This window comes from Coregonus clupeaformis, chromosome 15, assembly GCF_020615455.1.
Source record: "Coregonus clupeaformis isolate EN_2021a chromosome 15, ASM2061545v1, whole genome shotgun sequence".
NCBI lineage: Eukaryota > Metazoa > Chordata > Actinopteri > Salmoniformes > Salmonidae > Coregonus > Coregonus clupeaformis.
In genome coordinates this window covers 7,845,865-7,872,302 of record NC_059206.1, presented here as the reverse complement: position 1 = coordinate 7,872,302, position 26,438 = coordinate 7,845,865, and the positions used below count along the sequence as shown (strand labels likewise).

At 46.9% G+C, this 26,438-nt stretch overlaps 1 protein-coding gene across 1 annotated transcript in view; it reads right to left on the bottom strand.

The window, feature by feature from the left end:
* The window catches only part of LOC121583098 (fibrillin-2), a 272,325-nt gene that overhangs the window by 136,079 nt on the left and 109,808 nt on the right, over positions 1-26,438 (bottom strand). Inside the window, exons 17-19 of the mRNA XM_041899311.2 lie at positions 25,765-25,818; positions 25,541-25,666; positions 13,725-13,850 (exon numbers count right to left, since the gene is read on the bottom strand). Coding sequence (XP_041755245.2) covers positions 13,725-13,850; positions 25,541-25,666; positions 25,765-25,818 — 306 coding nt within the window. The remainder of the gene's footprint in view (positions 1-13,724; positions 13,851-25,540; positions 25,667-25,764; positions 25,819-26,438) is intronic.

Below are 26,438 nucleotides of genomic sequence, written 5' to 3'. Positions count from 1 at the left end.
AATAAATAAATTAGGCCCTAATCTATGGATTTCATATGACTGGGAATACATACAGTGAGGGAAAAAAGTATTTGATCCCCTGCTGATTTTGTACGTTTGCCCACTGACAAAGAAATAATAATTATTAAATAATCAGTCTATAATTTTAATGGTAGGTTTATTTGAACAGTGAGAGACAGAATAACAACAAAACAATCAAGAAAAATGTAAAAAATGTAATAAATTGATTTGCATTTTAATGAGGGAAATAAGTATTTGACCCCTCTGCAAAACATGACTTAGTACTTGGTGGCAAAACCCTTGTTGGCAATCACAGAGGTCAGACATTTCTTGTAATTGGCCACCAGGTTTGCACACATCTCAGGAGGGATTTTGTCCCACTCCTCTTTGCAGATCTTCTCCAAGTCATTAAGGTTTCGAGGCTGACGTTTGGCAACTCGAACCTTCAGCTCCCTCCACAGATTTTCTATGGGATGAAGGTCTGGAGACTGGCTAGGCCAATCCAGGACCTTAATGTGCTTCTTCTTGAGCCACTCCTTTGTTGCATTGGCCGTGTGTTTTGGGTCATTGTCATGCTGGAATACCCATCTACGACCCATTTTCAATGCCCTGGCTGAGGGAAGGAGGTTCTTACCCAAGATTTGACGGTACATGGCCCTGTCCATCGTCCCTTTGATGCGGTGAAGTTGTCCTGTCCCCTTATCAGAAAAACACCCCCAAAGCATAATGTTTCCACCTCCATGTTTGACGGCGGGGATGGTGTTCTTGGGGTCATAGGCAGCATTCCTCCTCCTCCAAACACGGCGAGTTGAGTTGATGCCAAAGAGCTCGATTTGTGTCTCATCTGACCACAACACTTTCACCCAGTTCTCCTCTGAATCATTCAGATGTTCATTGGCAAACTTCAGACGGGCATGTATATGTGCTTTCTTGATCAGGGGGACCTTGCGGGCGCTGCAGGATTTCAGTCCTTCACGGCGTAGTGTGTTACCAATTGTTTTCTTGGTGACTATGATCCCAGCTGCCTTGAGATCATTGACAAGATCCTCCCGTGTAGTTCTGGGCTGATTCCTCACCGTTCTCATGATCATTGCAACTCCACGAGGTGAGATCTTGCATGGAGCCCCAGGCCAAGGGAGATTGACAGTTATTTTGTGTTTCTTCCAATAATTGCACCAACTGTTGTCACCTTCTCACCAAGCTGCTTGGCGATGGTCTTGTAGCCCATTCCAGCCTTGTGTAGGTCTACAATCTTGTCCCTGACATCCTTGGAGAGCTCTTTGGTCTTGGCCATGGTGGAGAGTTTGGAATCTGATTGATTGATTGCTTCTGTGGACAGGTGTCTTTTATACAGGTAACGAGCTGAGATTAGGAGCACTCCCTTTAAGAGTATCTCAAAAACAAGGAAACTATGAACAACTCATTCTTTGCATATGTAACGCTAATGCTCAAAATCATCTTCTCCTCATGAATCATACGTCAGATTCACTCCAGATTTTGTATTTAGACTAACGATTGCACATAAAGGAAGATAATTCCTACATGATAGAGTGCTTGCTTTGTTACGCTAATCTTGTATCCTTTCTGCCGTCATGTGAACCCTGTTCACTGCTGCTCACAACTATATTTTGGGATGATTTTCATTGTTTTTCATGGGTAACAAGCCCTAGAAGTGATCCCACCTGAGAGACACCAGAGGCCCCTGTGGTGGTCACTCAATTATAACCCATTAAGTCATTTCCCCTCTGTTGGCAGTGCACTCCACAGAGGGTTGTATTGGTATTAGAGAAGGCCTCTGGCAACACAAGGTGCGTGTCCCAAATGGCACCCTATTCCTTACATGGGCCCTGGTCAAAAGTAGTGCACTATATAGGGAATAGGGTGCCATTTGGGAAGCAGTGAAGAGCACGAACCATAGCCTTAGCCCCTTGGGGCTATTATGGACAGACCTGGGTTCACCTGACTCTCCCTCCTCTGTTCTCATCCTCCTAGATCTATCCGCTGCCTTTGACACCGTGAACCATCAGATCCTCCTCTCTAATAAAATCTAATTGTATTTGCCACATACGCCTGATGTAAGTAGACCTTACAGTGAAATGCTTACTAACAAGCCCTTAACCAACAATGCAATTTTAAGAAAAAAAGTGTTAAGTAAAAAATAGATAAGTAAAAAATAAAAAATAATTAAAGAGCAGCAGTAAAATAAAATAACAGTAGGGAGGCTATATACAGGGGGTACCGGTACAGAGTCACTGTGTGGGGGCACCGGTTAGTTGAGATAATTGAGGTAATATGTACATGTGGGTAGAGTTAAAGTGACTATGCATAGATAATAAACAGAGCAGCAGCAGCATAAAAGAGGAGGTGGGGTGGAGTGGGGTGGGGGGGTCAATGCAAATAGTCTGGGTAGCCATGATTAGCTGTTCAGGAGTCTTATGGCTTGGGGGTAGAAGCTATTAAGAAGCCTTTTGGACCTAGACTTGTCGCTCCGGTACCACTTGCCGTTCGGTGGCAGAGAGAACAGTCTATGACTAGGGTGGCTGGAGTCTTTGACAATTTTTAGGGCCTTTCTCTGACACCGCCTGGTATAGATGTCCTGGATGGCAGGAAGCTTGGTCCCAGTGATGTACTGGGCCGTACTCACTACCTTCTGTAGTGCCTTGTGGTCGGAGGCCGAGCAGTTGCCATACCAGGCGGTGATGCAACTAGTCAGTATGCTCTCGATGGTGCAGCTGTATACCTTTTTGAGGATCTGAGGACCCATGCCAAATCTTTTCAGTCTCCTGAGGGGGAATAGGCTTTGTCGTGCCCTCTACACGACTGTCTTGGTGTGTTTGGACCATGATAATTTGTTGGTGATGTGGACACCAAGGAACTTGAAGCTCTCAACCTTTTCCACTACATCCCCGTCGATGAGAATGGGGGCGTGCTCAGTCCTCTTTTTTTCCCTGTAGTCCACAATCATCTCCTTTGTCTTGATCACGTTGAGGGAGAGGTTGTTATTCTGGCACCACACAGCCAGGTCTCTGACCTCCTCCCTATAGGCTGTCTCATCGTTCTCTGTGTGTCGTCTGCAAACTTAATGATGGTGTTGGAGTCGTGCCTGGCCATGCAGTCATGGGTGAACTGGGAGTACAGGAGGGGACTGAGCACGCACCCCTGAGGGGCCCCCGTGTTGAGGATCAGGTGGCAGATGTGTTGTTACCTACCCTTACCACCTGGGGGCGGCCCGTCAGGAAGTCCAGGATCCAGTTGCAGAGGGAGGTGTTTAGTCCCAGGGTCCTTAGCTTAGTGATGAGCTTTGAGGGCACTATGGTGTTGAACGCTGAGCTGTAGTAAATGAATGGCATTCTTACGTAGGTGTTCCTTTTGTCCAGGTGGGAAAGGACAGTGTGGAGTGCAATAGAGATTGCATCATCTGTGGATCTGTTGGGGTGATATGCAAATTGGAGTGGGTCTAGGGTTTCTGGGATAATGGTGTTGATGTGAGCCATGACCACCCTTTCAAAACACTTCATGGCTACAGATGTGAGTGCTACGGGTGGGTAGTCATTTAGGCAGGTTATCTATGGTGGTCTGCTTGAAACATGTTGGTATTACAGACTCAGTCAGGGACATGTTGAAAATGTCAGTGAAGACACTTGCCAGTTGGTCAGCGCATGCTCGGAGTACACATTCTGGTAATCTGTCTGGCCCTGCGGCCTTGTGAATGTTGACCTGCTTAAAAGTCTTACTCACATCGGCTAAGGAGAGCGTGATCACAGTCATCCGGAACAGCTGATGCTCTCATGTATGCTTCAGTGTTGCTTGCCTCGAAGCGAGCATAGAAGTGATTTAGCTCATCTGGTAGGCTCATGTCACTGCTTCCCTTTGTAGTCTGTAATAGTTTGCAAGCCCTGCCACATCCGACGAGCGTCGGAGCCGGTGTAGTACGATTTAATCTTAGTCCTGTATTGACTCTTTGCCTGTTTGATGTTTCGTCGAAGGGCATAGCGGGATTTCTTATAAGCGTCCGGGTTAGAGTCCCGCTCCTTGAAAGCGGCAGCTCTACCCTTTAACTCAGTGTGGATGTTGCCTGTAATCCATGGCTTCTGGTTGGGGTATGTACGTACGGTCACTGTGGGGACAACGTCATCGATGCACTTATTGATGAAGCCAGTGACTGATGTGGTGTACTCCTCAATGCCATCGGAAGAATCCCAGAACATATTTCACTCTGTGCTAGCAAAACAGTCCTGTAGCTTAGCATCTGCGTCATCTGACCACTTCCTTATTAACCGAGTCACTGGTGCTTCCTGCTTTAGTTTAGGCTTTTAAGCAGGAATCAGGAGGATATAATTATGGTCAGATTTGCCAAATGGAGGGCGACGGAGAGCTTTGTACACGTCTCTGTGTGTGGGATCTAGAGTTTTTTTTCCCCTATGGTTGCACATTTAACATGCTGGTAGAAATGAGGTAGAACGGATTTAAGTTTCCCTGCATTAAAGTCCCCGGCCACTAGGAGCGCTGCCTCTGGATGAGCGTTTTCCTGTTTGCTTATGGCCTTATACAGCTCATTGAGTGCAATCTTAGTGCCAGCATCAGTTTGTGGTGGTAAATAGACAGCTACGAAAAATATAGAAGAAAACTCTCTTGGTAAATAGTGTGGTCTACAGCTTATTATGAGATACTCTACCTCAGGCGAGCAAAACCTTGATACTTCCTTAGTATTAGATCTTGTGCACCAGCTGTTGTTTACAAATATACACAGACCGCCACCCCTTGTCTTACCGGAGTCAGCCGTTCTATCCTGCCGATGTAGCATATATCCCGCCAGCTGTATGTTATCCATGTCGTCATTCAGCCATGACTCGGTGAAACATAAGATATTACAGTTTTTAATGTCCCATTGGTAGGATATCCTTGATCTTAGGTCGTCCATTTTGTTTTCCAATGATTGTACGTTGGCTAATAGGACTGATGGAAGAGGCAGATTACTCGCTCGCCGTCGGATTCTTACAAGGCACCCCGACCTACGTCCACGATATATCCATCTCTTTCTCATGCGAATGACGTGGATTTGGGCCTTGTCGGGTGTCTGTAGCATATCCTTCGCGTCCGACTCGTTTAATAAAACATCTTTGTCCAATAGGAGGTGAGTAATCGCTGTCCTGATATCCAGAAGCTCTTTTTGGTCATAAGAGACGGTGGCAGAAACATTATGTACAGAATAAATGACAAATAGCGCGAAAAAACACACATAATAGCACAATTGGTTAGAGGGCCGTAAAACGGCAGCCATCTCCTCTCAGGGCCGAGCATCTAAGGGTCTGCACACTCTTGGATTGCATCCTACCTTGCAGGCCGCTAATACCAGGTGACGTGGAGAGGATCTGTGTCTGCAACATGTGCTCTCACTACTGGTGTCCCCCAGGGCTCGGGTTCTAGGCCCTCTCCCCTTTTCTCTATACACCAAGTCAATCGGCTCTGTCATATCCTCACATGGTCTCTCCTATCATTGCTATGTGGATGACACTCAACTACTTTTTCTCTTTCCTCCCTTCTGTCTCCCAGGTGGCGACATGCATCTCTGCATGCCTGGCAGATCTCAGCTTGGATGTCGGCCCACCAGCTCAACAAGACGGAGCTTCTCTTTCCTCCCGGGGACGGGCTGCCCGCTTCAAGACCTCTCCATCACGGTTGACAAATCCACAGTGTTCTCTACAAACCTCACCTAATCCAGGCACTTGTCATCTCCCGTCTGGACTACTGCAAGTCGCTTTTGGCTAGGCTCCCCGCTTGTGCCATCAAACCCCTGCAATTTATCCAGAACACTACCGGCCCGTGTTGGTGTTCAACATTCCCAAGTTCTCCCGTGTCACCCCCACTCCTCCTCACACTTCACTGGCTTCCAGTCTCGCATCCGATACAAGACAATGGTACTTGCCTACAGAGCAGCAAGAGGACCTGCCCCTCCCTACCTTCAGGTTATGCTCAAACCCTATACCCCATCCCTAGTACTCCATTCTGCCATCTCTGGACTCTTGGCTCTCCAAGAGCTCAGCTCCAGCTCAGCCCAGTCAAAGCTGTTCTCTGTCCTGGCACCCCAATTTTTGAACCAGCTTCCCCCTGAAGCTAGGACAGCAGAGTCCCTGCCCATCTTCCGAAAACATCTGAAACCCTGCCTCTTCAAAGAGTATCTTAAATAATCCCACAGCACACCCCTTCACCCCTCACCTTTCGTGAACTTCACACTTATCAAATGTAAATGTAAAATGTATTGAGCTTGCCCACACAATTGAACTACTAGTAGTCGCAAAAGTGCAAACGCGACCCATTTGGGATTCCAGGCAGGTTAAAGCAAAGGCTAAACGTATTTGAAAGATTTCAAATAGTATTTGAACCCATGTCTGATTATGGGCCAGTCAGGTGGTTTAGGAGCATGGTTACCAGGGGACATGGGTTGGAAGATGGCTTAGGAGCATGCCAACAGAGGGACATTTTTTTGTATTATTATTATTATTATTATTATTATTATTATTATTTTCACCTTTATTTAACCAGGTAAGCCAGTTGAGAACAAGTTCTCATTTACAACTGCGACCTGGCCAAGATAAAGCAAAGCAGTGCGATAAAAACAACAACACAGAGTTACATATGGGGTAAAAAAACATAAAGTCAAAAAAATACAACAGAAAATCTATATACAGTGTGTGCAAATGTAGCAAGTTATGGAGGTAAGGCAATAAATAGGCTATAGTGCAAAATAATTACAATTAGTATTAACACTGGAATGCTAGATGTGCAAGAGATTATGTGCAAATAGAGATACTGGGGTGCAAAAGAGCAAAATAAATAACAATATAGGGATGAGGTAGTTGGGTGGGCTAATCAGATGGTGGCGGTCAGTGATCGGTAAGCTGCTCTGACAACTGATGCTTAAAGTTAGTGAGGGAGATAAAGTCTCCAGCTTCAGAGATTTTTGCAATTCGTTCCAGTCATTGGCAGCAGAGAACTGGAAGGAATGGCGGCCAAAGGAGTGTTGGCTTTGGGGATGACCAGTGAGATATACCTGCTGGAGCGCAGACTACGGGTGGGTGCTGCTATGGTGACCAATGAGCTAAGATAAGGCGGGGATTTGCCTAGCAATGATTTATAGATGGCCTGGAGCCAGTGGGTTTGACGACGAACATGTAGTGAGGACCAGCCAACAAGAGCGTACAGGTCACAGTGGTGGGTAGTGTATGGGGCTTTGGAAACAAAACGGATGGCACTGTGATAGACTACATCCAATTTGCTGAGTAGAGTGTTGGAGGCTATTTTGTAGATGACATCGCCGAAGTCAAGGATCGGTAGGATAGTCAGTTTTACGAGGGCATGTTTGGCAGCATGAGTGAAGGAGGCTTTGTTGCGAAATAGGAAGCCGATTCTAGATTTAACTTTGGATTGGAGATTCTTAATGTGAGTCTGGAAGGAGAGTTTACAGTCTAACCAGGACACCTAGGTATTTGTAGTTGTCCACATACTCTAGGTCAGATCCGTCGAGAGTAGTGATTCTAGTCGGGTGGGCGGGTGCCAGCAGCGTTCGATTGAAGAGCATGCATTTAGTTTTACTAGTGTTTAAGAGCAGTTGGAGGCTACTGAAGGAGTGTTGTATGGCATTGAAGCTCGTTTGGAGGTTTGTTAACACAGTGTCCAATGAAGGGCCAGATGTATACAAAATGGTGTCGCCTGCGTAGAGGTGGATCTGAGATTCACCAGCAGCAAGAGCGACATCCTTGATATACACGGAGAAAAGAGTCGGCCCAAGAATTGAACCCTGTGGCACCCCCATAGAGACTGCCAGAGGTCCAGACAACAGGCCCTCCGATTTGACACATTGAACTCTATCTGAGAAGTAGTTGGTGAACCAGGCGAGGCAGTCATTTGAGAAACCAAGGCTATTTAGTCTGCCAATAAGAATGCGGTGGTTGACAGAGTCGAAAGCCTTCCCCAGGTCGATGAAGACGGCTGCACGGTACTGTCTATTATTGATCGCGGTTATAATATCGTTTAGGACCTTGAGCGTGGCTGAAGTGCACCCATGACCAGCTCGGAAACCGGATTGCATAGCGGAGAAGGTACGGTGGGATTCGAAATGGTCGGTGATCTGTTTGTTAACTTGGCTTTCAAATACTTTCGAAAGGCAGGGCAGGATGGATATAGGTCTGTAACAGTTTGGATCTAGAGTGTCACCCCCTCTGAAGAGGAGGATGACCGCGGCAGCTTTCCAATCTCTGGGGATCTCAGACGTTACGAAAGAGAGGTTGAACAGGCTAGCAATAGGGGTTACGACAATTTCGGCGGCTAGTTTTAGAAAGAAAGGGTCCAGATTGTCTAGCCCAGCTGATTTGTAGGGGTCCAGATTTTGCAGCTCTTTCAGAACATCAGCTGTCTGAATTTGTGTGAAGGAGAAGTGGGGGGGGCATGGGCAAGTTGCAGCGGAGGGTGCAGAGTTGGTGGCTGGGGTAGTGGTAGCCAGGTGGAAAGCATGGCCAGACGTAGCAAAATGCTTGTTGAAATTCTCGATTATTGTAGATTTATCGGTGGTGATAGTGTTTCCTAGCCTCAGTGCAGTGGGCAGCTGGGAGGAAGTGCTCTTATTCTCCATGGACTTTACAGTGTCCCAAAACTTTTTGGAGTTAGTGCTACAGGATGCAAATTTCTGTTTGAAAAAGTTAGCCTTTTTTGCTTTCCTGACTGCTTGTGTATATTGGTTCCTAACTTCCCTGAAAAGTTGCATATCGCGGGGGCTATTTGATGCTAATGCAGTATGCCACAGGATGTTTTTGTGCTGGTCAAGGGCAGTCAAGTCTGAGGAGAACCAGGGGCTATATCTGTTCTTCGTTCTGTATTTTTGATGGGGCATGTTTATTTAAGATTGAGAGGAAATTACTTTTAAAGAACAACCAGGCATCCTCTACTGACGGAATGAGATCTATATCCATCCAGGATACCTGGGCCAGGTCAATTAGGAAGGCCTGCTCGCTAAAGTGTTTTAGGGAGCGTTTGACAGTGATGAGGGGTGGTCGTTTGACCGCGGACCCGTTACGGACGCAGGCAATAAGGCAGTGATCGCTGAGATCCTGGTTGAAGACAGCGGAGGTGTATTTAGAGGGTAAGTTAGTCAGGATGATATCTATGAGGGTACCCATGTTTACGGATTTAGGGTTGTACCTGGTAGGTTCGTTGATCATTTGTGTGAGATTGAGGGCATCTAGTTTGGATTGTAGGATGGCCGGGGTGTTAAGCATAATCCCAATTTAGGTCACCAAGCAGTACGAACTCTGAGGATAAATGGGGGACAATCAATTCACATATGGTGTCCAGGGCACAGCTGGGGGCTGAGGGGGGTCTGTATCAAGCGGCAACAGTGAGAGACTTATTTCTGGAAAGGTGGATTTTTTGAAGTAGAAGCTCAAACTGTTTGGGCACAGACCTGGATAGTATGATAGAGCTCTGCAGGCTATCTCTACAGTAGATTGCAACTCCACCCCCTTTGGCAGTTCTATCTAGACGGAAAATGTTATAGTTGGGGATGGAAATTTCAGAATTTTTGGTGGCCTTCCTAAGCCATGATTCAGACACTGCTAGAACATCAGGGTTGGTGGAGTGTGCTAACGCAGTGAATAACTCAAACTTAGGAAGGAGACTTCTGATTTTAACATGCAAGAAACCAAATGTTTTTACGGTTACAGAAGTCAACAAATGATAGCGCCTGGGGAGTAAGAGTGATACTGAGGGCTGCAGGGCCTGGGTTAGCCTCTACATCACCAGAGGAACAGAGGAGGACTAGAATAAGGATACGGCTAAAGGCTTTAAGAACTGGTCTTCTAGTGCGTTGGGTACAGAGAATAAAGGGGGCAGATTTCCGGGCGTTGTAGAAAAGATTCAGGGCATTATGTACAGACAAGGATATGGAAGGATATGAGTAAAGTGGAGGTAAACCTAAGCGTTGGGTAACAATGAAAGAGATAGCATCACTGGAGGCACCGATTGAGTCGGTCTCCGCGTGTATGGGGGGTGGGACAAAGGAGCTGTAGATTTAGCTGGGCTGGGGGATCTACAGTGAAATAGTACAATTAGAAATAACCGAAACAGCAATAAGCAAACCATATTGACATGGGAGAGAGGCATAAAGCAATCACAGGTGTAATTTGAGAGAGCTAAGACAACAGCTGGTAATGGCGACACAGTTTGGGCTGAGGCGGTTAGGAAGGTGGCTTAGGAGCATGGTTACAGGGGGACAGGGGATGGAAGGTGGCTTAGGAGCATGGTTACAGGGGGACAGGGGTTGGAAGGTGGTTTAGGAGCATGGTTACAGGGGGACAGGGGATGGAAGGTGGCTTAGGAGCATGGTTGCAGGGGGACAGGGGATGGAAGGTGGTTTAGGAGCATGGTTACAGGGGGACAGGGGATGGAAGGTGGCTTAGGAGCATGGTTACAGGGGGACAGGGGTTGGAAGGTGGTTTAGGAGCATGGTTACAGGGGGACAGGGGATGGAAGGTGGCTTAGGAGCATGGTTGCAGGGGGACAGGGGATGGAAGGTGGTTTAGGAGCATGGTTACAGGGGGACAGGGGATGGAAGGTGGTTTAGGAGCATGGTTACAGGGGGACAGGGGATGGAAGGTGGCTTAGGAGCATGGTTACAGGGGGACAGGGGATGGAAGGTGGCTTAGGAGCATGGTTACAGGGGGACAGGGGTTAAAAGGTAGCATAGGAGCATGGTTACAGGGGGACAGGGGATGGAAGGTGCAGTGAGTGGCAGGGTTGGAAGGTTGGGGTCAAATTAATGTAACTTATATTCACGTTTTTGAAGTTTCTAATCATTTTGAAGATGGTGAACTACGGTTGTTAGCAAATCGTATCAAGGGAAGAGACGCTGTTATACAACTGCATACAACAGGATGTGGACAAAATGGAAACACGCAGGGGAAAAGATGGAGGAGGAATGTGACACCGCTTTTCCATAAGAACTTCAATCAACTAATATAGTTGGGTCACATTGTTGTTCTTCATTTTAAACCAGGGATGTAGTCCTTTATTTTAAACCAGGGATGTAGTCCTTTATTTTAAACTAGGGATGTAGTCCTTCATTTTAAACCAGGGACGTAGTCTTTCATTTTAAACCAGGGATGTAGTCCTTCATTTTAAACCATGGATGTAGTCCTTTATTTTAAACCAGGGACGTAGTCCTTCATTTTAAACCAGGGATGTAGTCATTTGGCACAACAAAGATTCCCTTGAAAATATAAAAGGACATACAGTGGCTTGCGAAAGTATTCACCCCCATTGGCATTTTTCCTATTTTGTTGCCTTACAACATGGAATTAAACTGGATTTTTTGGGGGTTTGTATCATTTGATTTACACAACATGCCTACTACTTTGAAGATGCAAGATATTTTTTACTGAAAACTTGAGTGTGCATAACTATTCACCCCCCCAAAGTCAATACTTTGTAGAGCCACCTTTTGCAGCAATTACATCTGCAAGTCTCTTGGGATATGTCTCTATAAGCTTGGCACATCTAGCCACTTGGATTTTTGCCCATTCTTCAAGGCAAAACTGCTCCAGCTCCTTCAAGTTGGATGGGTTCCGCTGGTGTACAGCAATCTTTAAGTCATTCCACAGATTCTCAATTGGATTGAGGTCTGGGCTTTGACTAGGCCATTCCAAGACATTTAAATGTTTCCCCTTAAACCACTTGAGTGTTGCTTTAGCAGTATGCTTAGGGTCATTGTCCTGCTGGAAGGTGAACCTCCGTCCCAGTCTCAAATCTCTGGAAGACTGAAACAGGTTTCCCTCAAAAATTTCCCTGTATTTAGCGCCATCCATCATTCCTTCAATTCTTACCAGTTTCCCAGTCCATGCCAATGAAAAACATCCCCACAGCATGATGCTGCCACCACCATGCTTCACTGTGGGGATGGTGTTCTCGGGGTGATGAGAGGTGTTGGGTTTGCGCCAGACATAGCATTTTTTTTATAATGGATTTAATGGTGCTCCGTGGGATGTTCAAAGCTTCTGATATTTTTTTTATAACCCAACCCTGATCTGTACTTCTCCACAACTTTGTCCCTGACCTGTTTGGAGAGCTCCTTGGTCTTCATGGTGTCGCTTGCTTGGTGGTGCCCCTTGCTTAGTGGTGCCCCTTGCTTAGTGGTGTTGCAGACTCTGGGGCATTTCAGAACAGGTGTATATATACTGAGATCATGTGACAGATCATGTGACATATAGATTGCACACAGGTGGACTTTATTTAACTAATTATGTGACTTATGAAAGTAATTGGTTGCAGCAGATCTTATTTAGGGGCTTCATAGCAAAGGGGGTGAATACATATGCACGCACCACTTTTCCGTTATTTATTTTTTAGAATTCTTTGAAATAAGTTATTTTTTTCATTTCACTTCACCAATTTGGACTATTTTGTGTATGTCCATTACATTAAATCCAAATAAAAATCCATTTAAATTACAGGTTGTAATGCAACAAAATAGGAAAAACGCCAAAGGGGATGAATACTTTTGCAAGGCACTGTAACCCACATCAGTGTCTACACACAATCAAAACTGCCCTATTTATTTCACACGTCCCAGGCATAGTTCAGGTATGGGGGAGGGCGGGCATATCTCCACGCGTGTACATATGGCGGAATAACTCATAGAATATATCTCGGGGATAGGAATTTAAAAAGGCATCTGGTTCAGATATGAACTCAGAATGATTGAAATTACTGGAGGCCTTTTGTCTGTTTCACCTTGTAGAGAAGGAAGGAACTGCTTTTCTCCTGAGAAAGAAACTTCACTAGAATTCTCTTTCGCCTTTTTAAAAAATAAAATAAAACTCCAGTATACCAACCACACATTTCATATAAAATGTATTAGACAATTAATGAATAAGTACTGAAATGTAACATACAAGTCAGAGAACTGCATCAGAGCTGTAAAAATTCACAAGCATTATACCTAAAGTCTCATTAAGATAAATCCCATGCAGCCTTCTTTACAAGCTCGAACACTGGAATGTGAGATGTAATCTACAACCTTGATTAGGCTGATAGAAAATACTCATTCATTTAAATGATTTTCAATTTGAGCGTCCTTATTTTTCTATATATTGCCCACACATTCTCATTCTGAACTTCTAACAGTGAGTGGGATGGGTGTGGCTTCTGACGATGATCACAAGAGCAGCTGCTCACCGATTTGACAGCCCCAAAGCAGTTCCACCTCCGACACCGCCAAAACATCTGCTATGCGGGTGTCGGCTGTCGGCTGTCGCCGGGTAACGCTTGATCTGATTGAATCTAGGCCTAAGCCTAGCTAAAGAAGCCTAAAATAACACTGTATTAACCTCAACATTTATCTGATGATGCCTTCCAAAAATACCTTTTCGTATTAGGTGTGATTCAGTAACATGGAGTTGGTTAAACCATCTTGACACACTGTGACAACTCCTTTCTCCTACTGCTCTGGCTTGCCAAGCATTTCTGCTTTCCTCCTCCCCCTTGTATGTTTTTCCTACCAGGTGCTTACTCACTCACTCACTCACTCACTCACTCACTCACTCACTCACTCACTCACTCACTCACTCACTCACTCTCAAAGGCTTTTTTGACATGATCACATGGATATTGTCAAAGCAGAAATAAGTAACATCAACAATGAAAATAGTCAGAATTTCTCTCCATCTCCCTCTCACCTTCGCATGTCTCCGAGTCCGGCCTGAAGAGGTAGCCCTTGGGGCAGGTGCAGCTGTAGCTGCCTGGAATGTTCCGGCACAGTCCGTTGTCGCAGAGTAGCCGGTTCACCATGCACTCGTCAATGTCTGGAAGACAACAGGCAAACAGAGAGGATGCCTCAGTCAACTCAGGAGGACCTCCTATTGTCAACACAAACAAAACCAAATGAGAGACGGCCGACTGCTTGCTGTCTATGAGACCATTTCAGTGTCTAGAAAATGAATGGAAACATTTTCTGTGTATTTGTGAATGTCTTGAACAAAAACATTTGTGGTGAGTAGGTGTGACATCCATTTATCAGTGTTTGAAATTGATATAGAGCAGACTGCTTGAGGGAGGATTGACATATTACACCCAAATTGAAAACCGATAATCATAACAATTTCCTAAATGATTGAAACCATCATTTCATTGAGTGTGGTTAGAAAAAGGTCAAGAAAGATGGACTGATACGTTTCTAACAGCATCTACATGTCATACACTTGGCCCTACAGGTCACATTTTGTTACGTTACAGCCTTATTCTAAAATGGATTAAATTGTTTTTCCCCCCTCATCAATCTACACACAATACCCCATAATGACAAAGCAAAAACACATTTTTAGACATTTCTGCAAATGTATTGTGACGTCACGAGAGGCTACACAGCTTTCAGCGGGATTGCTCAAGTAGTGCAAGGAGACAAGGTTCAAACAACACACGGATTTTATTATAGGTCTTGGGAAGTTAACGAAAATATAACAAAATTCTGTTCTCTTGTGGCTTTTTAAGGGTTAACAGTTCAGGGATGTCTCTTCCACATCCAAAATCATAATTCTCACTCGCTCAGATAACTTTTCCACAGCCTTACTGTAGTCCACGTTGCAGCTAGTGGCCAACCCAGCAAAAAGTCCTTCCAAATGTCTCTCACGTATTTCCACAGGTGCATATATCCAAAGGTGAGTATTTCCCAAAGGTAAGTATCTCCAAATCCTTATATTCCTCATGGAAGTGGACGTGCAGCACTCTTGTCCTCCAGAGAGCCCAGGTTGGAGACTGTGTCTCTTCCCTTCCCAAACCTTCAGCTCATCAGCTCCTCATTTGTTTCAGCTGCGTGGGAAGATTGGCCATAGAGGGGTGGAGTTCCCGACCATACCAGCAGATGGAGCCATAGCTGTCTGGGTTTGCAGCCACCTCAGGGGGATGTAACGTCCCTCCAGGACACAGCCTCTCGTGACATCACACATCCCCCTCCTCGGGACCGACGTCCTCGTCGGGTAAAGGCAGCGAAGAAGGCATCACGCCGGGAGAGGGCGTCCGCATTGCCGTGGTGCTTGCCAGACTGCTCTCTCTTCAACTCCTCCAACTCTAGGACCAGGGACTCAGCCTCCTGTTGTCTCTCCTTGAGTTTCTTACTGAACGCATCAGCCTTGGTTTTAGCAGAGTTTAGCTTCTGTTGAGCAGCTTTCAGTTCCTTCTCTCTCTCTGCCTCCGCATTCTTCATCTTGTTCTCCAACACCTTGTACTTCTCCTCTGCCTTCTTCTGGACCTCCTTACTACTGCGCAGGGTCTCCTCACACTCCTCGATGGTCCTGCGCAGCCTCTCCAGCTCCTCCTGTTGCTTAGGGAAGGAGCTCTGTTGGAGTTTAGCCTGGAGGATATCTAACTCTTCTGTCTTCATGTCTAACTGTTGCTTTAACAAACGATACCTCTCAGCGGTCCCCTTCAGACCAGACAGTTCTTTGTCCAGATTCTGTAGCTCCGTCTCTGTGTCGGTCTGGGCACCTGCCATCCCTATCAGAGCCCGGGCGGGAGTGAGTAACTCGGAGGATTGCACCGGAGCCTTCCCAGGATGAGTCTTGCCTCTCCGTTTCCGAGGTACTCGGGTTATCCTCTCCTGAGACTCTCTCCAGAGTGGGTAAAAGGCTGGGCAGTCTCGTCCAATTAGGACAGGGACGGGGAGGGAATCAACCACCCCCGCCGTCGTGTGTATGGTTCCCCGTGTGCTGGTCATTGTAAGTTCAGTAATGGGGTATTCTCTGGTGTCCCCATGGACACAGGAAACTGGGAGGACTTTCCCCGGGGTCAGACACGTTGGGCCCACCAAATCCTTACGCACCAGGGTGGCCCGGCTACCAGAATCCAGTAAGGCCTCCACATCATGGTGATTCACAGTTACCGGGCAGGTGGGGGGTCGATCTGGGCCGCCATCTACGACTCCCAAGAGCGAGGCAAAACGGTGTGTGGGTGCTGAGCTGGAGGACTCCGCAGTGGGCATAGGTTCATCGGCTGGTTTCCCACACTGCCAGGAGATATGTCCCATCTCCCCACACCGGTAACACTGTCGAAGTTTCCCCCCTCCTGGTGTACTCTTCTTGGACCCGCCTGGTTTCTGGCTCCCCCTGGAGCCGGGATGAGTCCTGACGTGGCTGGGTTCGAGACCTTGGGGGTCCTTTGGACGGGTTCTTCCCATTTGTGGTGGGGCCGCACTCCTGGGGTCTTTCCGGGAAGCATTCAGCATCTCCGCTGTGGCCTGGTACTTTTCCACAGCTTCCACGGTCAGATCAGCCGTGGTCAAGGCCTGTTGACTGATGAACCGTTTTGCATCATAAGGCAGGGCGCGTGAGGTAACGATCCACCACAACGGCCTCCACCACCGCCGCTGCTGTATTCCTCTGCGGATCCAGCCATTTCCTTGCGATTCGGACAAGTTCATGCATCTGTGCCCGAGGAGGTTGGTCTGGTTGGAAGGTCCAACTGTGAAAGCGCTGGGCCATACCAAACTTTGTGAGTCCATATCTGCTGAGGATCTCAGACTTCAGGGCATCATAGTCAGTAACCTGGTCAGGGCCCAGGTCCCGGACAGCATTCAGCGATTCCCCGGTTAGAAAGGGGGCTAACAGACCAACCCACTGTTGCTTGGGCCAGGCTTCCCTAGTGGCCGTGGCCTCAAATGCATGCAGGTATGCCTCAATGTCATCGGTAGCTCCCATCTTAGATATAAAGTCACTTGCCTTTATTGGGCGGGTATTTTGGACCACCCTCTGTCTCTGCAACTGCAATTCCTCTGCCTTCAGAAGGTTGGCTTTCTTTTGCTCCTCCAAGAGAGCCACGTTTGCTTGCATCTGGGCTTGCTGGCCAGCAACAAGGGCTTTCAATATGTCCTCCATTTCAGTCGGCGGGGAGCCTACGGCCAACTTGGAAAACTGGGTGATCAAACCTTCGGTATCCTCCTCTGACATGCACTATTAACGCTTGAGCGTGCCCGTATTCTCCACCATCTGTGACGTCACGAGAGGCTACACAGCTTTCAGCGGGATTGCTCAAGTAGTGCAAGGAGACAAGGTTCAAACAACACAAGGATTTTATTATAGGTCTTGGGAAGTTAACGAAAATATAACAAAATTCTGTTCTCTTGTGGCTTTTTAAGGGTTAACAGTTCAGGGATGTCTCTTCCACATCCAAAATCATAATTCTCACTCGCTCAGATAACTTTTCCACAGCCTTACTGTAGTCCACGTTGCAGCTAGTGGCCAACCCAGCAAAAAGTCCTTCCAAATGTCTCTCACGTATTTCCACAGGTGCATATATCCAAAGGTGAGTATTTCCCAAAGGTAAGTATCTCCAAATCCTTATATTCCTCATGGAAGTGGACGTGCAGCACTCTTGTCCTCCAGAGAGCCCAGGTTGGAGACTGTGTCTCTTCCCTTCCCAAACCTTCAGCTCATCAGCTCCTCATTTGTTTCAGCTGCGTGGGAAGATTGGCCATAGAGGGGTGGAGTTCCCGACCATACCAGCAGATGGAGCCATAGCTGTCTGGGTTTGCAGCCACCTCAGGGGGATGTAACGTCCCTCCAGGACACAGCCTCTCGTGACATCACAGTATACAGTGGGGAAAAAAAAGTATTTAGTCAGCCACCAATTGTGCAAGTTCTCCCACTTAAAAAGATGAGAGAGGCCTGTAATTTTCATCATAGGTACACGTCAACTATGACAGACAAATTGAGAAAAAAAATCCAGAAAATCACATTGTAGGATTTTTATTAATTTATTTGCAAATTATGGTGGAAAATAAGTATCTGGTCACCTACAAACAAGCAAGATTTCTGGCTCTCACAGACCTGTAACTTCTTCTTTAAGAGGCTCCTCTGTCCTCCACTCGTTACCTGTATTAATGGCACCTGTTTGAACTTGTTATCAGTATAAAAGACACCTGTCCACAACCTCAAACAGTCACACTCCAAACTCCACTATGGCCAAGACCAAAGAGCTGTCAAAGGACACCAGAAACAAAATTGTAGACCTGCACCAGGCTGGGAAGACTGCATCTGCAATAGGTAAGCAGCTTGGTTTGAAGAAATCAACTGTGGGAGCAATTATTAGGAAATGGAAGACATACAAGACCACTGATAATCTCCCTCGATCTGGGGCTCCACGCAAGATCTCACCCCGTGGGGTCAAAATGATCACAAGAACGGTGAGCAAAAATCCCAGAACCACACGGGGGACCTAGTGAATGACCTGCAGAGAGCTGGGACCAAAGTAACAAAGCCTACCATCAGTAACACACTACGCCGCCAGGGACTCAAATCCTGCAGTGCCAGACGTGTCCCCCTGCTTAAGCCAGTACATGTCCAGGCCCGTCTGAAGTTTGCTAGAGTGCATTTGGATGATCCAGAAGAGGATTGGGAGAATGTCATATGGTCAGATGAAACCAAAATAGAACTTTTTGGTAAAAACTCAACTCGTCGTGTTTGGAGGACAAAGAATGCTGTTGCATCCAAAGAACACCATACCTACTGTGAAGCATGGGGGTGGAAACATCATGCTTTGGGGCTGTTTTTCTGCAAAGGGACCAGGACGACTGATCCGTGTAAAGGAAAGAATGAATGGGGCCATGTATCGTGAGATTTTGAGTGAAAACCTCCTTCCATCAGCAAGGGCATTGAAGATGAAACGTGGCTGGGTCTTTCAGCATGACAATGATCCCAAACACACCGCCCGGGCAACGAAGGAGTGGCTTCGTAAGAAGCATTTCAAGGTCCTGGAGTGGCCTAGCCAGTCTCCAGATCTCAACCCCATAGAAAATCTTTGAGGGAGTTGAAAGTCCGTGTTGCCCAGCGACAGCCCCAAAACATCACTGCTCTAGAGGAGATCTGCATGGAGGAATGGGCCAAAATACCAGCAACAGTGTGTGAAAACCTTGTGAAGACTTACAAGAAAACGTTTGACCTGTGTCATTATTGAGAAACTTTTGTTATTGACCAAATACTTATTTTCCACCATAATTTGCAAATATATTCATAAAAGATCCTACAATGTGATTTTCTGGATTTTTTTTCCTCATTTTGTCTGTCATAGTTGACGTGTACCTATGATGTAAATTACAGGCCTCTCTCATCTTTTTAAGTGGGAGAACTTGCACAATTGGTGGCTGACTAAATACTTTTTTCCCCCACTGTAAACATTTAAACTTAAATTTCACATTTACATAAGTATTCAGACCCTTTAATCAGTACTTTGTTGAAGCACCTTTGGCAGCGATTACAGCCTCGAGTCTTCTTGGGTATGACGCTACAAGCTTGGCACACCTGTATCCTCTCAAGCTCTGTCAGGTTGGATGGGGAGCGTCGCTGCACAGCTATTTTCAGGTCTCTCCAGAGATGTTAGATCGGGTTCAAGTTCGGGCTCTGGCTGGGCCACTCAAGGACATTCAGAGACTTGTTCCGAAGCCACTCCTGCGTTGTCTTGGCTGTGTGCTTTGGGTCATTGTCCTGTTGGAAGGTGAACCTTCGCCCCAGTCTGAGGTCCTGAGCGCTCTGGTGCAGGTTTTCATCAAGGATCTCTATGTCCTTGGTTCCGTTCATCTTTGCCTCGATCCTGACTAGTCTCCCAGTCCCTGCCGCTGAAAAACATCCCCACAGCATGATGCTGCCACCACCATGCTTCACCGTAGGGATGTTGCCAGGCTTCCTCCAGACGTGATGCTTGGCATTCAGGTCAAAGAGTTCAATCTTGGTTTCATCAGACCAGACAATCTTGTTTCTCATGGTCTGAGTCCTTTAGGTGCCTTTTGGCAAACTCCAAGCGGGTTGTCATGTGCTTTTTACTGAGGAGTGGCTTCCGTCTGGCCACTCTACCATAAAGGCCTGATTGGTGGAGTGCTGCAGAGATGGTTGTCCTTCTGGAAGGTTTTCCAATCTCCACAGAGGATAGGACTTCTTGGTCACCTCCCTGACCAAGGCCCTCCTCCCCCAAATGCTCAGTTTGGCAGGCCGGCCAGCTCTAGGATGAGTCTTGGTGGTTCCAAACTTCTTCCATTTAAAAATGATGGAGGCCACTGTGTTCTTGGGGACCTTCAATGCTGCAGACATTTTTGGGTACCCTTCCTGTCTCGGAGCTCTACGGACAATTCCTTCGACCTCATGGCTTGGTTTTTGCTCTGACATGCACTGTCAACTGTGGGACCTTATATAGACATATGTGTGCCTTTCCAAATCATGTCCAATCAATTGAATTTACCACGACAAGCAGGTGTCCACATACATTTTGGCCACGTAGTGTACTTTTTAAGTGTTAGAATTAGTGTAAACATCTCTTCATTTTCAAAAAATGTCACTATAAAAGAGCTACTGTGTGTGCAGGCTTCTGTTTCAGCCCTACTCTACTCTTATAAACCTGATTCCACTAATTATGGCCCAGACTGAAGATGATAATTTGTGTGTGAGACTGGGCTGGAATAAAAGCCTGCACACCCAATACATTTACATTTAAGTCATTTAGTAGACGCTCTTGTCCAGAGCGACTTACAGTTAAGTGAGTGCATACATTTTTCATACTGGCCCCCCCGTGGGAATCGAACCCACAACCCTGGCGTTGCAAGCGCCATGCTCTACCAACTGAGCTACAGGAGGCCTAATACTTTCCAGGACTTGAGAATCCTTCTCTAGAGACTATGACCATGACTGACAGTCCACCATCAACTGACAGTCCACCATCAACTGACAGTCCACCATCAACTCAATATACAAACTCTAAACGACAACCATAAACACCAATATTTTCCTCTGGTGTCAGGTCGTGAAGATAACCTGATAGAATTTGTTCCCCCCGTAATGTATTCTTCACCAGCCCCTTTGTTGGCTGTACATTTTCCGTTCCCAAAGGGCCCTTTGACTGCCAGGGGTCCCAGTCAACCCCAGAGAGTCAGACAGAAAGGGAAGTTGGAGAGCTTATAAAGCTGGCTATAATCGCCCTGTGGAAATAATATCCTGTAGAACTCTTTCACTAGTGCATATGGAGGGAGGAACAAAGAGGTCCCGGCTACAGAGTTGAAATGACTACCAGGAATCGCATGGCCTCCGTCCCAAATGACACCCTATTTCCTATGTAGTGCACTACTTTTGACCAGGGCCCATAGGGTTCTAGTGTAGTGCACTATATAGGGCTCTAGTGTAGTGCACCACTTTTGACCCACAGGTAAGGAATAGAGTGCCATTTGAGATGCACCCAGGGAAACGCTCCCAGAATTGATGTGTCCCCATTAGGAGTTTTGACGAAATGGTGGGTGATATGTCATTTTCTCTTAGGGCCAAGAGGAGATGGGGATATATCACGTATAATGATTAGGGGGAACCTGCGATTCAACGTCTTACCTTGCCAAATGAAAGGTAAAACTGTTATGTCGAAAACTGGTATGGCAGTCTATCAGTCAAGTTGTCTCATTCTGTGTTTCAGTGCTGTTAAAGTTACGATGTAAATAAGTCCCCTATTTGGAATAAACACTTGCTACCTACAGTGCATGATTATTTTGCTTCCATTAGGAGAATTTCATTATAAGAACTTGTGTGCTTTCAAGTGCAATTTTAGAAAACCAAATTGCTTACGTTTGTGTTATTCTTTAAGGTGAATGAGTTTACACTGGCTGTGAGTTTACAGTGGCTGAGTTTACAGTGGCTGAGTTTACAGTGGCTGAGTTTACAGTGGCTGAGTTTACAGTGGCTGAGTTTACAGTGCCTGAAAAGCCCGTTCCAAGTCTGGTCCTTTCTCCCTCTCTCCGTCCCTCTTTCCCTCTCTCCCTCCCTCTGACCCTCTTTCCCTCTCTCCCTCCCTCCGTCCCTCTCTCCCTCCCTCTGACCCTCTTTCCCTCTCTCCCTCCCTCCGTCCCTCTCTCCCTCCCTCTTTCCCTCTCTCCCTCCCTCCGTCCCGCTTTCCCTCTCTCCCTCCCCCGTCCCTCTCCCTCTCTCCCTCCCCCGTCCCTCTCCCTCTCTCCCTCCCCCGTCCCTCTCCCTCCCTCCGTCCCTCTTTCCCTCTCTCCCTCCCTCCCTCTCTCCCTCCCTCCCTCCCTCTCTCCCTCCCTCTTTCCCTCTCTCCCTCCCTCCTCCCTCCCTCCCTCCCTCTTTCCCTCTCTCCCTCCCTCTTTCCCTCTCTCCCTCCCTCTTTCCCTCTCTCCCTCTCTCCCTCCCTCTTTCCCTCTCTCCCTCCCTCCGTCCCGCTTTCCCTCTCTCCCTCCCTCCGTCCCGCTTTCCCTCTCTCCCTCCCCCGTCCCTCTCCCTCTCTCCCTCCCTCCGTCCCTCTTTCCCTCCCTCCATCCCGCTTTCCCTCTCTCCCTCCCTCCCTCTTTCCCTCTCTCCCTCCCTCCGTCCTGCTTTCCCTCTCTCCCTCCCCCGTCCCTCTTCCTCTCTCCCTCCCTCCGTCCCTCTTTCCCTCCCTCCGTCCTGCTTTCCCTCTCTCCCTCCCTCCCTCTTTCCCTCTCTCCCGCCCTCCGTCCCTCCGTCCCTCTTTCCCTCTCTCCCTCCCTCTATCCCTCTCTCCCTCCCCCGTCCCTCTCTCTCCCTCCCTCTATCCCTCTCTCCCTCCCCCGTCCCTCTCCCTCTCTCCCTCCCTCCCTCCGTCCCTCTTTCCCTCTCTCCCTCCCTCCATCCCTCTCTCCCTCCCTCCGTCCCTCTCTCCCTCCCTCCGTTCCTCTTTCCCTCTCTCCCTCCCTCCGTCAATCGGTCCACAGGTCTTTCGGCAGTGCAACACATCTTCTTTAAAGTGTTCTCTCTTCCTGTCTCTTTCCCTGCCAGCTACACACCATGATGTCATTTCAATAGAGAAAGGCGATTTGTCTCAGAGGTGAAATGTAGCGCAACTGAATTGGGGGAAAGAACAGATGATTAATAGTGGGGATTCTGGTTCCGCCATGTTAAGAATACGTCCCAAATGGCACCCTATTCCCTACAGGCCCTGGTCAAAAGTAGTGCACTACGAAGGGAATAGGGTGCCACTTGGGAAGCAGCCTAAGTCGGTCTATAATTAACTAAATGTTTTGACTACAGTAAGGGAAATGGGGATCACATTTTCCTAGGCGGCGGGGGAATTGTAGCACCTGTGTTTCTCTCACTACCGTGAGGAACAACAACTGCGGTTTGTGTTTCTCTATGCTTCGTTTGAATCCTTGCATCGGCATACGAAATGAGAATAAGTCCTTTTGAATTGGGCTACTATTACTGTTGGTGGTGTAGTAACTAGGAAGCATAGCAAGTTATAGCGTTCCAACCACCAGAAGGCAATTTGAGAACTTTGCACGTCTTGTAAGAATGCTAAGAATAGTCAAGCATCCAAAGGGGTAGAAAAGGTAATATTGTTCTGACTAAAATATAAATAAATATGCCATTTAGCAGACGCTTTTATTCCAAAGCGATTTACAGTCATGTGCGCATACATTTTTACGTATGGGTGGTCCCGGGGATCGAACCCACTACCCTGACGTTACAAGCGCCGTGCTCTACCAATTGACCACTTCGCTTAGTGTTTGGTAACACTTCCTATGAATACCCTCTTCACAGGTCATTAAAGCCTTTGTTTTGCTGTGATCATGTGACATAGCAAGATATTATTCTGTATTTTAAGCTTTATCCAGAAATGAGAATCACACCAAAAATGAAAGCAATTGTCTGAAGACGGTGCTGGACTTTCTGCCATAAAAAGAAAAGTTTGATGAAAAAGCTTGAAATCAAAAAGGTACAAATCCAGGTCATGTGACATGATTAAGAAAACACAGGGCCCTGCTATGCATAATACATTTTATAATGCATGAAATGGGTGCTAATAGCTACCCATAAGGTTAGGCAAAAAAAAATAGTTAAATGGGCCTGCCTACTCTGAAAATGTGCGGTTTGGTGGGTGAAGCTCCCAGGTTTGATCTCCTTCTCTTCCTCATCTCAGTTGTTTGAATCTAATATGAATCTAATATAACCAACAATGCAGTTGTGTTGATTAGTTCAACAATCAGCAACTAGACAACATTTTTTTTTCCTAAGAGAAAAAGGTCTGAAAGGCTTAGAAATCTCTTTCTCTGAGCAATTGTTATTAGTATAAAAGAATATAATTGTAATTTGTTTTGCATACAATATAGCTCAGTATTTGTATGATTTATTTGATTCAATCTTCTTATCAAGGGTGCCAATAATTTGGACCTGCCTGTAAATCTCAGGAGTGACACCTTTCCCGGAGTTTACTGTTGTCTTGATGCTGGATGGTTGGTGCCTATGACTCCAACATCAAACAGTTAGTCCACAAAGGATATAATGTCCCATACAAAAACAGAGGCTAGCGAAGCTCAGGACAAAGCGTTTGAAGCCATGTTGCTCAGCATGAAAATCAGATCATCTTGAACTGAGGCAGAGCTTTCATTCCACGGGGAGATGTACACGTTCAGCAGAGAATGACTGGGTGTCAGATGGACAACGGGAAACCCACCATGATCACGACTGGACGCTTTCAATGGTGTGTTTACAGATGGGATGATAACAACATGACTGAAGACTATTTAGCTGGAAACCAACTGTCTGTCACCATACGACGATGAATATCTTATGGATGGGATGGAATGGATTGGAATAGAATGGGTATTGCAAGCCATTTTGTGAATGTTTACCATTTACATACAAACACTAAGGATGTACCTGGAGAGAGAGGGAAATGATGTGTCTCCCAGAATAAAAGCAGTTTATGGAGGGGCCCAGGTGGACTACCACATTAGCCTGACTCTGCTGAGAGACGGACAACCGGTGGCAGAACAGGGGGGGGCAGCTGCTGCCAAATGGAGACGTAACCTACCAGCTGAAAGAGAGACACCACTACACCTGCACTGCCTCTCAGCTCAGCCTGGATAACGAGCTGTATGTCAGTTGGGTAATGGAGGAAGCACTTTGAACTGAGCCTGGCGTAGACATAGACCTAGTTAGCCTGTGTGCTCTTCTGGCTATGGAAGCAATCCTTTAAGATGTAGTGGAGGGTAAAAACACTGTTTTTTTTGTGTGTCTTTTTAAAGTATAGGGAGCGTTACTTTGCTCACCGCGAACAGCGTTTAGCAATTTTCTATCACTACATCACAGGTCATGACATCTCACTCCCGAGTGGCGCAGTGGTCTAAGGCACTGCATTGCAGTGCTAGCTGTGTCACTAGAGATCCTGGTTCGAATCCAGGCTCTGTCGTAGCCGGCCGTGACCGGGAGACCCATGGGGCGGCGCACAATTGGCCCAGCGTCGTCCAGGGTAGGGGAGGGAATGGCCGGCAGGGATGTAGCTCAGTTGGTAGAGCATGGCGTTTGCAACGCCAGGGTTGTGGGTTCGATTCCCACGGGGGGCCAGTATGAAAAATAAAATAAAAAAATATATAATGTATGCACTCACTAACTGTAAGTTGCTCTGGATAAGAGCGTCTGCTAAATGTAAAAAATAAAAAAATAATGTCACTGAAGGTCAAGTTACAAGATAGTGTCAGAAACGGAAGCAGCCTTTCTCCACTCACCCACACACGTCTTGCCCGTGTCGTCGGACTCGTAGCCAGTATTACAGATGCAGCGGAAACGACCTCTTAGGTTCTCACACACTCCATTGGGACAGATCTCAGGGTCCAGTGCACACTCATTAATGTCTGGCCAAGGGAGAGAACAGAGGGACACAACGGAGAGGGTTAATTTTTAATGTCACACAACACACCGATGAAAACCCCAGAGTTGCGTAGCACATTACCTGTGCCGTCCACAGAGAAGCCTGTTCCACTTCCACACAGAGCCTGGAACTCAGCTGTAAGACAAAACAAAAACGGTGGTCTGGGTTAAAGTTCTAGAGACTGAGATTAAGGGTTGGGGGGGTTACTGCTTTAAATACAGGAATTAATACAAAGTTATGAGTGTTACCTAAAACAATGCACTGTTGCAACCCAGTGACTATGGTTGCACCAAACAACCTCAATTACCAAGGATCCTTGTGTGTGAGAACACAACATTTTATGGTCAGAAAAATACATCTGTTGGAGCCCTGTACCAGTGAACCCTATCAAGGAGAAATAAATAAGAAACACAATTCCACTTCCTGTGCAAGTCTAGTGACCAATCCCTGTTAGCCTGGCTGATGCCTTTCCCCCTTCTGATAACCAGGTGGCGAATCGCATCTCTGCATGTCTGGCAGACACATCAATGTGGATGTCGGATCACCACCTCAAGCTGAACCTCGGCAAGACGGAGCTGCTCTTCCTCCCGGGGAAGGACTGCCCGCTCCATGATCTCGCCATCACGGTTGACAACTCCATTGTGTCCTCCTCCCAGAGTGCAAAGAACCTTGGCGTGACCCTGGACAACACCCTGTCGTTCTCCGCTAACATCAAAGCGGTGACCCGATCCTGCTGGTTCATGCTCTACAACATT